This window comes from Agelaius phoeniceus, chromosome 9 (genome assembly GCF_051311805.1).
Source record: "Agelaius phoeniceus isolate bAgePho1 chromosome 9, bAgePho1.hap1, whole genome shotgun sequence".
NCBI lineage: Eukaryota > Metazoa > Chordata > Aves > Passeriformes > Icteridae > Agelaius > Agelaius phoeniceus.
Window position 1 is genome coordinate 17,012,180 of NC_135273.1, and position 11,237 is coordinate 17,023,416.

At 41.2% G+C, this 11,237-nt stretch overlaps 1 protein-coding gene across 1 annotated transcript; it reads left to right on the top strand.

Annotated features, from left to right (window-relative positions):
* Positions 1-1,439: 1,439 nt before the first annotated feature.
* On the top strand, positions 1,440-5,734 carry CH25H (cholesterol 25-hydroxylase). Its single transcript, XM_077183090.1, has 2 exons — positions 1,440-2,232; positions 4,225-5,734. Exons 1-2 carry the CDS (start codon positions 2,084-2,086, stop codon positions 5,168-5,170), a joined length of 1,095 nt encoding a protein of 364 aa, XP_077039205.1. The 5' UTR covers positions 1,440-2,083; the 3' UTR covers positions 5,171-5,734.
* The last annotated feature ends 5,503 nt before the right edge of the window (positions 5,735-11,237 follow it).

The following is an 11,237-nucleotide window of genomic DNA, read 5'->3' on the forward strand; positions in this document are numbered from 1 at the left end:
TCAACTTGGGAACAAATTTTTCTAGAAATTATTTATAGTCAATGTGCCATACCAACAAACAAACAAACAAAAACCCCAAAGCCTCTCAAAACAAACAGAACCCCTCCAAATGAAACAGAAGTGCCTTTATATCATTGAAAGTTACAAATGGCTTTACTCTGTAAGATGTGAGAGAGAAAACTTGATGGCTGGATAGGTTTTTGGATATCTAATAAAATGGCTCCTGGTGGAGGATTTTCTTGTAATGAAAGCATTTATAATGTCTTCTCCCTGTATTGTGTTATAAAATACAAACTCATGCTGCAGCACTGCCCATCAGGAGCTTGCCTTTCTTCCTGTCAGCCTATTTTCATAAAACTTGATATGACCAAAATAATTGAAATCATCAATGAAATAAAAAATCATGAAGGTTGGATGGACACTAGCCACACCTGTAACAGGATTGCCTAATTCGTATTTTGTGAGTGGAAGTGTCTGCATTGCGTTCCAACTCTTCTGGAAATTATGTCTCTAAGCTGCTGAGAATACAAATCAATTTCTCATTCCTGAGTTATGAATTCTAAATGACAGGATTTTAGGATATTTTCCTGATGGTTATTATTTTGAAAACTGATCCTGTTAAGGTAAAGCTTGAGAATTAGCAATTTACTTCATGGGCAGTTTTCCATTATCAGCCATTGTTGGAAACTAATTTAAGTGACCTTTGATTATGCTTGATACTGGCTGGAGGGGTTTTCAGTGAAGCTTGGTTGGGGAGGTGGAGATTAAAAATTCGATGAAGAAAACGTGTTGGTTCTGTTATGAAAAGTATTTTGTGGTTAGGCTAAAGTTTTTAAACAAAACTGAAGAGGAATGTGTGTTCTTCATCCTGAAATTCTCAGCATCCCTGTGGGCTCGGGGTACAAGCTACTTACCAGGGATGCGAGGAGGAGAGTTTTATCTCGCTTATTTTTCTCCAGATCCTGCATTTCAATATGCAGATTAACCAAACAGAAGGGGGCTGTAGGTCAGATTTATAGGATCATTTAGGGTTGGAAAACACCTCTAAGATGGAGTCCAAGCGCCCTCCTTCCCTCCAAACCCGTTCCACCTATAAAGGCTGTGACAGACCCGTGCCTACCAACTTTCCGTGCAGCTGCAAAGCAGTGCGTAGTTGGTTGTCCCTGGGGCTTTGAGACGAGCAGCGTTTCCCGGCGCCGTTACCCTGCAGCCGCGAATGGGCGCGGGGCGGCGCTGCCGCTCGCTCGCGGGGACACCGCGCGGGGACACCGCGGCTGCTCGGCGGCACCGGGCGGGGCTGCGGGCGGGACCGGGCGAAACCGGGCGGGGCTGCGGGCGGGACCGGGCGGAACCGGGCGGGGCTGCGGGCGGGGCTGCGGGCGGGACCGCCCCGCAGCAGCTCTGCGGGCAGGTGAGTCCGGGCGTGAGCAGCGCGTTGTGCAGGAAGCCAGCACGGTAACAGCTTCCTTGGAAACGAGGGCAGGCACTGCCGCTGCTCCTGGTGCCTGCGCTGCTTCCCTGGTGCTGGCTCTGAGCGAGGCTCCAGCCCTCCTCCCCAGCACGCTTTTCCCGGTAGAGGGCTCCGCGTGTTCTGGGATGTTGCCTTATCTCTGGTACAACAATAATACTGCCATACAGAGGGGGAGAAGAGAAGGATGGAAAAAGGAATTTTTCCCCCTAATGCTGATTAGTTTCAGGATGTTGATTCTAGTTTTCTCTCCCGCTAACTTTCCCTCATTTGGCTGCTACCCACTGTAGTAGTGCGCTGTTTGCGTTATAGCTCGTACCTAACAGTGCAGCCTGGGTAGGTGCTTGCATCTTGTGCTCATGTGGAATCTATTTAAGACCCTTTGTGGGGCCTCATTCCAAACTATGTGCCCTTCAACCTAAACTGTAGCGGGAGTGAGTTTTTGAGAGATTCTTGCAACGCATGGGAAATTTTGGCAGCATTGTAAGTTGAGCGAAGATAGCTGGGGTTGTGTCGCTGAGTAAGGTGCAGAAGGGGTCTGTGTGTACTTTGTCTTTTTTTTTGGCGTCATACCTTGCGCTGACAAGGCAACTGAAGTCGGCGGAGCGGAGATCCATGATAAATGCTGTGTGGTGGCTAAGGCAGAGGGCTCGGGTTCGGCAGGGTGAGGCTCTGTCCTCTCGGAGTGCGAGGGCCGATTGTCCCTCGGGGCTCGGCGGAGCCCTGCCCGCGGCGCCGGGCTCGGGGCGGCGCCAGCCTCCCAGGTAAGCGCTGCTCGCCGGCGCCTTGCGCGGGCTTTGTGCTGCGGGATATCCCAGAAACAGCGCTGCAGAATGCCGTTAGTTTTCCTGGAGGGATTTATGGATATTTTTCTATGACCTAATCTGCAGGCAGAATGCCTATTCTTTAAAATATAGCTTGTGGGCAGTAATGGCTCTAAAACTTATTGAGACTTCACGTATCTGTAGGGATTAGTCAGAGGAGTGTCTTTAAGGCAGTTGAGCAATTTATGTCAATCTCCCTTTAGTGAGATTTGGAATACTATAAAATTTAGAATATGAGATTTGGAACACATTATAAAATAGATTGATTCCCTGCATAATTCTAATAATAGAGAGGATCACTTATCCCATCTGGGAGACTTAATTTCTGATTGTGACTGTATAAATCAACAGAAATCACAATAATATTCTTGGACCCAGCTGGTGTTATAAATGCCTTATTGTGAAATAGAGGTTAGGATAAAATGCAGTCAGAAGATTAAAACAAAGCTCTTGGATATAGATCTTCACCTGTTAGATTAGTGTCTTGCACCAGGTTTCAATTCACAACAGTTAATGGTTTAAATAAATTAATTCAACAAAACAGTCTCATAACAGCAAGGAATCTGAATTCCAAAATATATATGGAACAGGTAGAAGCCTGTCTCCAACAAGGACCTACTGATAATAATAGCACAGATAATGTTACTGCTTAAGTGAAATTCTTGTAGCCTAAGGAGGGAACAGAATCTATTGAAAAGAAAACAGTTGAAACAGAAAGCAAACTTAAATGTTACAAACTCATGCATATTCAGAAAAGGTCACTGCTAATGAATCGTTCTTAATTATTCAGAAGCAAGGAAATGCAGTCTCACATTTGCCCCATCAGATTTATTTTCTGATTGGCAAAGAAATAAAATCATCTGAACAAGCTAATAAAGTCATCCAGGAAGTTGACCTCATTTCCAATATTAGAATAAATGCTTTACTGACAAAAGAGGTGAGTTCATAGGAAGCTTAGGGCAAGCTTTGTTTCCCTAAATGTTCAAAGCTTTGTTTTTCTTTTTCTAAAAGCACAAAAGAAGTAATGTCTTAGTGATTAAATCAAAACTTCCATCATTGACCTCTAAAAGCTTTTAGCAAATTAGTAATGTTGGAGTCAAGCCTGCTGGCTTCTGCCTGTGGTGTGCTTGGCTGTGGTCAGAGGAAGATCCTTTAAAGGACATAGGACTAATGGTGGATCTTTTAAGTGCATATATTAGTTTGATATATGGGTAAAGGGGGATTTTCATATCAACTTGCTAATAGAGCTTCTGAGATATGGAGTGAATATTGTAATAATGTGATAATACTGTAGCTAAGCATCTGTGAGGAAGCATAATGAGATTTTACCCTGTATTCTTCTCTGCACGGGGGGGACCTCATGTTCTTCAAAAGTGGTTGGCTCAATTTTGCATCTAGTCATGTCAGGTGAATTTTTCCATGTCTAGTGGATACAGGTATGTAAAGGAGAACATGACTTCAAATGTCAAGTTAGATGGAGATAGGACACAGCCACCACATCCAGACTAGAAGTGTGTTGTAGGTCTCCTTAAGGTTTTAACTAAGGCTATTTTATAACCAAGGGATCTTTAAGGAAATGTGTGTTTGCACACAACCATTACCCACCAGATATCCACAGGTCAGACCTGGAGTTTAAGTAGCAGGCACATAAAATAAATAAATCAGTGGTAATTTTTATTGCCTTGTCTATAAAGACAAAAGGATAAAAAAGGATGGCACGATTCAAAATTAATAAGAAACAGCAACTTTTGAAGTGTCTGCAGTAAGTGGAATAGAAGATGCTCCAACACTTTCTCTGAATTCCAGCATTAGAGTTCTGCACTTCTGCTTGTTTTTCTACTGTGCAGGTCTCTGGTAGAGCTCTACTGATAACCTTGGCCAGCTAATTCTGTTCTGAGATTGTAATGCATTATATTGCATTCTATACGACAGGAAAAAGAGCTTCCCCTTTAACGACTCTCACTCCTCTGCAAGAATGTCTGGGGGTGGAGTCTGCTGGAGCAGGCTGCATAAAAGCCTGCAGGATTTCCAGCTGCCTCAGCCTGCAAGCAGCATGAACTGCAGCCTGCCACACCGGGTGCTGCTCGGCTCTCCGATGGAGGGGCAGCAGGACAGGTTGTGCCTGCAGCCTCTCTGGGACTTCGTCACCGCAAAGGAGCCGTTGATCAGGTCACCATTTTTTCCAGTGCTGTTTTCTTTTACAGCATACATGGCTTTCTGTCTTCCATATGTTGCGCTGGACTTTTTAAGCATTAGACTACCAGACTTGAGAAAATACAAAATCCAGCCACAGACCTATCCAAGTCTTGGAATGATGGTGCCTTGCATTATTCAAAGTGTGTATCACCATGTTGTTTTGATCTTCCCGGTGACATTTCTGCACTGGTACTGGAGACCCATGGATCTACCAGTGGTAGCTCCAGAGCTGCCTGAAGTCCTGCTGCAAGTAGCAGTTTGTCTGCTGCTATTTGATTTTGAGTACTTCCTGTGGCATTTGCTTCATCACAGGGTGCCTTGGCTCTACAAGACCTTCCACAAGGTGCATCACAAGCACGTGTCGACGTTTGCACTTACTACTCAGTATTCCAGCGTGTGGGAGTTGCTGTCACTGGGATTTTTTGCTGCTATAAACCCACTGCTCCTGGGATGCCATCCTTTGACAGAAATGATTTTCTTCCTTGTAAACATTGGTTTGTCAGTGGAGGACCATTCTGGATATGACCTCCCATGGTCAACTCACCGACTTGTGCCTTTTGGATTGTATGGAGGAGCACCACATCATGATCTCCACCATCTGAAATTCAAATCAAACTATGCTCCTTACTTCACACACTGGGACAAACTCTTTGGGACATTCACAGAGTCACATTCTAATTAAGAATATTTACCTGTGGATGAACTCTTATTTTTAATAGACTAAAAAAATGGGACATTATTTTTTTAAAGAGATAAAGAAGATTGTATATTTGAAGCTGCCTACAAAAGCAATAGCTATTTATAACAAATCCTTTTAATATATTTGTGTATTTGTGTATGTACTTGGAACTGCCTGTGTTAAATGACTGCAAATGGAAAAGTGACTATCTGTTGCTTAAATTTGAGTCTAAGGTTTAAGGGAAGCATTAAGAGACATTCTTTCTCCTTTCCTTCTTTTCAGCTTTCATAAAGCATCTATCATGTTACTGTATGATGTTTTATACATACGCCAGAACATTATCTTACTGTTGTAGGATGATTTATGATGTAAACAGAAAAAGTACACATCATGGATTTTGTGGAGTTTAATCTGCCAGAAAAAATTGTTATGCAATGATTTTGCAAAATATTGCTGTCAAGTCAGGGTGGTTGGCTAACTGTTAAATGATTTTGATATTTATATTTTTTACCTTGATGTACTGTCTCTTTCTAATAGAGAATAAATATGCTCATTCTTTTAAAATCATGTTATGTTTCATTTTATTAATTCCTCTGTCCATATTAGGAACAGGTATGGTTCCTTTTGCATAGGTGTCATTTATTTGAATTATAAAATCATAGAATTGTTTAGGTTGGAAAAGACCTCTAAGATAGAGTCCAACCATTACCCTAACACTGCCAAGTCCACCACTAAACCCTGTCCCTGAGTGCCACATTTACACATCTTTTAAATACCTCCTGGGATGGTGAGTCAGCCACTTCCATGGGCAGCCTTATCTGCTTGACAACCCCCAGTGAAGAATTTTTTCTTAATATCCAATCTAAACCTGCCCTGCTATAACTTGAGGCCATTTCCTCTTGTTTTTTCCCTTCTTAAATGGGAAAAGAGACTGACATCCATTTTAATTTCAGAGTTGCAGAGTTTTGTAATATTATTTCAAAAGTGAGTAGTTTACTTTTACTCCAGAGTCATATGCTATTTTAAAATATTTTTCAATTTTGTAGAAACATAATATTAAAGAATGCAGTTTAAAAAGTCAGTGAAATGTTATTATTATGTTTCTGTGATGCTTGAATAATTTTTATTAAGCAGCCCTTTAAATGGGAGCATTGGTCCTTCCGAATCGTATCAATTGTTACTTGCATGCAAAATCCTGTCAAGGAATATAAACAGGGTTTCTACATAGCAGATAGTTCTTTCAAGCAGATTTCAGGGGAATAGAAACAGACCTTTCAGGATCCTAAGACAGAACAAAATGGGTACGCATTGCTTGAACATTTACATACACAAGATCAAAATGTATCTCACAGAAGTAACACTGAAAAAATTAGGCATGAAGAGATAAGCAAGTCTTTGATGTCCCATTCAGCAGAGATCCACACGGGTGTCTAATGTCTCCTACAAAACATTTTAAAGCTTGTTATCATCCTATCCTGTATTACTAATAAACTTTCCAGGATGATGATGGAAACAGAGAAAGCACAAATAATGTAGAAAGTGTGGAAAGAACACTTAAACATCATCATCATCCAAAAATGTCTTTGTCCTTATGTTATGTCTAGAGGGTTGTGTGACCTTACAGAGGCTGTTTGTCCAGTAGAAAAGAGAACCCTTAGTATTTCCAGCAATGTGAATTTATAAAGGGAGCAGCACTTTGAGACACTGGGTCTTTTTGATAACAGGAAATAATGTTCATAAACCTCTTCATAAACATATGAAATGCTGCAATCTTAGTATTCAAATGCTGTCTCTGCTCTCTGGATATCACAGAAGAGCAACCCTTCTCTTCCTTGTTCAGAGCATGGTGCATACTGAGAGCAAAGCTTGAGGCATAAAATAGTACTGGAATCTGTCATTCATCTACTGAGCTGTGAGGAAGAATCCCCAGTATCTCTGATGCTTGTAATCATAGGTATTTTCGTGTGTTCTAGAAAGAGGGGGAATTATTCTTTCTTTTCTGCTGAATGCAGGAGGAAAAAAAACATTTTCTGATTTCTTTGAGCTGTTTAGCCATTTTGAGATGTCCCAGAGTTATCCTTTCTGTTCTAGAAATCCCACTTAATTCAGCTTGGCAAATTCTGAGCATCTGGCAAGGATAATCTGTGGTTTCAATGAGTTATTCCTTACACTGTATTTTGTAACTGTACACTATAACAGTCATGTACTATTGGCTCTCTGAGTAAGCAAGGGTAAGGCTAACTGGTACTTGCTCATGTTGCTGTAGGAATCCTGTGAGCAAAACCCACAAGAAAGGTTGTAGCTAAACTCAAGGGGATTATTCTGCTTTTCATATGAAGCTTAAGAATTGATGTAGTACTTTATATAATACTAGAACTAGAGAATTCAAGTCAGCTGCAGGCAAAACTGTGCTTGCTGTTAAATCAAGTGAGATGATTGTCTGATTTGGCACTGACAGTGTAGCCTGACAGCTACTGAGGATGATCAAACTGGCAAAGGAAGGAGGCAATGTGCTGCATAGTGATCCTGCCTACTCCTTACATCCTCAACATTTGCATCACTTCAGACACACACCAAGAATGTATTTCCTCAACTATGGAATTTCCCCCAGGTTATATCAGTACCTAATCTATAGCCAATCAGACCTGGAACCTCAGCTTAAAGGCTCATTATTGCAAGAACTTGGAATACTCCAAAATAAAAAAAAAAGTTTTTAATGAGTATTTGACTAATACATGCCTGGAATGGCTTTTTTGAATCCATACTAGAAATTTCTGTATTTCATCCTCATGGCATAATCCTAGCATACATGTTCCTTATGTTTGCAATGCTTTTGAAGGTAAATTAGGTTCAAAACTCTGAGGGATTAAATCCATTTGCATGTTGTGTGTACTTGGAAGTGCTTTCTGTAGCAGTTTACTTTAGTCTAAGTTTAGTTGTGCATGTGAGAAAAATTCATGAGCAGGAGACCCAAACAAACACATAACTTCAGGTCTTTGCAATTCATTGAAAACATATACTGGAGATAAAGCAAATAAGGGTTGGTTTTTTTCCTGTTTTCATTGAAAGCTCAGCATATACTGTGCCACTGAGCGTGAGAGAACAGTAAATTCTGTGTATTGATAGTGGTGAGATTTGAAAACAGGATTTTACAATGCTACTTCCTATATTTGCATTTCCCCATGGTCTTTACCACAAATCTTTACCAGACAAAAGGAAGGGTAACCCTTACACTCGTAAGGGTTTATGTAAGAAAACCAAACCCAACTTTCTCTCTTCTGTTCCATAATTCTCCTAGCTTCCTTCCTCTTTATAATGTGACGTGGTGTTTCCACACAGAATTCCTATCCAATCTGCTGAAAGCTGAACTGTGGTCATTTGCAGAGACCTTTGAAGCTATTTAATTAATGGTTTTGGTGCTGCTATTGTCCACTTTATATCTTCAAAATTTAATAAAGCTTAAAGAAAGAAGATTTTATGCATTTCTCTATCTTAATTCTTAGGCACACATTAAATATTGAACTCTTTGTCTGTTCTTGTTAATTGCAGGAGTTCCCAAATTCTCACTGGCAATTTAGTCCTATTCTTCTCTTGAAATTTAGATTGAATCTTTCAAAGACAGACAATTGCCAGTTTGGCAATTTTGAGATAAAAGTATGACACTGCAAAGGGACAAGTTTGTACCTGGTGGTACAAATGTGTTTCCAAACTTAAATGTGTTTTCAGTGCTGCTGTAAAGTGGGCTCCTCAGGTGCTCTGGAGTGAGCATATGATGCCCAGAGCCCTGCTGAGTCAGTATTCAGTGCTGGAAAAGGCTGGAAAAGGCTTCCTCCTCCCTCATGTGGATCAAGTGCAAGCACTTCACAGGGGAAAACCTACACAGCTCTGGTCTATAACTATGATTTCTTATGTTTTTTTGTGATTTATTATTATGAAAAATAATCTGTATCAATAATGGATTTAGTGACTTGGTTGATCTAGTGTCTTATCTGGATTAAATGAAAAACTAGCATCTCTTTGGGTAATGCTATCTCTAAATTAATTTTGAAGCAATTTGTGATGACAGAACACTTAATTGTCATCTGTTGCCTCTCAATATCATTAGAAGGAATTAATAACTCTGATGTGGCTTTACCTCAGTGGCCTCAGCAGTCCCTTCAGTTTCACTTACACTTGCTTCCATGCACAAATATTAAGCTTTCTCTCTTACCTGCCCAAATCCATGCAACCCTTTTTGAACTAGTAATGGATCTGTATCTGAAAAAATCATCTGTCTTGGACTCTCTGAAAGTACAAAACCTCACTGGAATTATTCACAGATTTCCTTGGGGGAGAGAAACTGACTGGAGTGTGAACCAAGCATCACGTTTACACGTAAACCACGGCAAAGCCCTGGATTTGCATGCTCAAATATTGATGCTGGTCCTGCATTGCTCAGTGCAATCCAACCTGAAAGGTCTTTGCAGCAGTCTAGAGCTGTGTTTGCAGCATGGCTTTCTTGTAAAAGCAACTGCCAAACAATTGTTTTCCAAAACTTAAATGTGTTTCCAATTTCGGGAAATTTGAGGTTGTTTACTGAAAAAAGTCCCATACTCTCTCCCTAAACTAACCAGCATAAGCATTCCAGGCTTTAAAGGGAACAGAACCAATGCAGAGGGCCCTTCAGCTGTGGGAAACTACGCTGAGTTTTTAATAATTCTTTTCAAACTGTTTTCTTCTCAAAGACAAGATTTTAAAGGCCTACTAATCACCTTGTCTCCCAGTCTGGAGTGGTTGCTGTGATCAAGGCTATAGGTGTGCACAGAGGAAGAAGAGAAAGGAGGCTGGGAGAGTGCTTCTATTTCTGTCCCTTGGTGCAACATGCAATGCTGTCAGGTATGGATGGAGTGTTGCACTGATATATCCTTCCCACCAGAGCACAGATGGTTTCAGCCCTCAGGTTCTCACTGTGCAATGGTTCCACATCCACATACAGCCTTTCCTTATTGTTATCTCTTTCTTTCTGGAAATTCCCACAGCAGCAAAACATAGTGACCTGCAAGAAGGAGCTCCACCTTCGGTCAGCATAAATGCAAATATATTTTTGTGTCAACAAACATAAGACTAAGTTAAAAAAATCTACAGGCACATGGACTGGAGTGCCTCTTCCATGCTCAGATTTGAGATAGCAGGTTTTACCTGTGGAAAATAAAAAAGCCAACAGTCCAAAGGGGGTGGTTAGTAGGCCAGGCAGGGAGAAACATGGTATCAGTCTATTGAGAGAGACTTCAATACTGCAGATATGTGATTCAATGGGATGGGAAAGGATGGGCTACCTGTACTTCCAGGGAGAATTTAGATGGCACACATTTTTTATTTGCTCTCAGATCTATGCAGCAAACAATTCAGGGGATTAAGTAGTCTAAAATCTACAGAAAAACCTGTTTTTAAGGTGAGCAAGATGCACCCTCTTTATCAAAAGAATAGGAAAAAGCTCAAAATTTTGTTGGTGTCTGTTTACACACTTTTTCAGCCATTCACAGCAGCTGTGAAAAATTACACCTCTATAAAACAACACCCATGGGTAATTTCACAGTTACTTTAGGGACTTATTTACAAAATTTCCAGAACTAGTCTAAATAGCTGAGACAGTGGAGTTTGTCAAGCTCTCAAGAAAAAAGAACTTGGGAAATGGAATGATTTAAAACTGCACAAGCAGCTCCCCTGACAGTTGCAACATACAAAACCTGTAAGAGCAGAAGCGTCCTTCACAGAAAAAGCAAATGCCCACCAGCTGCCGTCCCCTCTGCTTTTATCCTAGCAATGTCCACAGGTGTTTGCCCTTCCTGGTAACACCAAAATACTTCTCCTGAGCAGTGCTGACAACCTCCCTTTATCCTCTAGGGGAACTGGCTGAGTCCTGCCAGCTGCTTTGCCAGGTTTTCCATGTTTTATCCCTTGGGCAGTCAGGTCATCACTCCCGGTTGCCTGCATCCCTTGAGAATCCGTAATACATCGCATACACGAGTCCTGCTGCAAATGCAGGCTTATCCCTCCCAACCTGTCCCCAAAGCTGTGTCTGAGAGGCCAG

Bases quoted from the DNA above. Each gene is read 5' to 3' on its own strand.
- CH25H (XM_077183090.1), top strand. From the start codon at position 2,084: ATGATAAATGCTGTGTGGTGGCTAAGGCAGAGGGCTCGGGTTCGGCAG. The intron at 2,233-4,224 runs GTAAGCGCTGCT...TCTATACGACAG, and splicing joins GGGCGGCGCCAGCCTCCCAG to GAAAAAGAGCTTCCCCTTTA.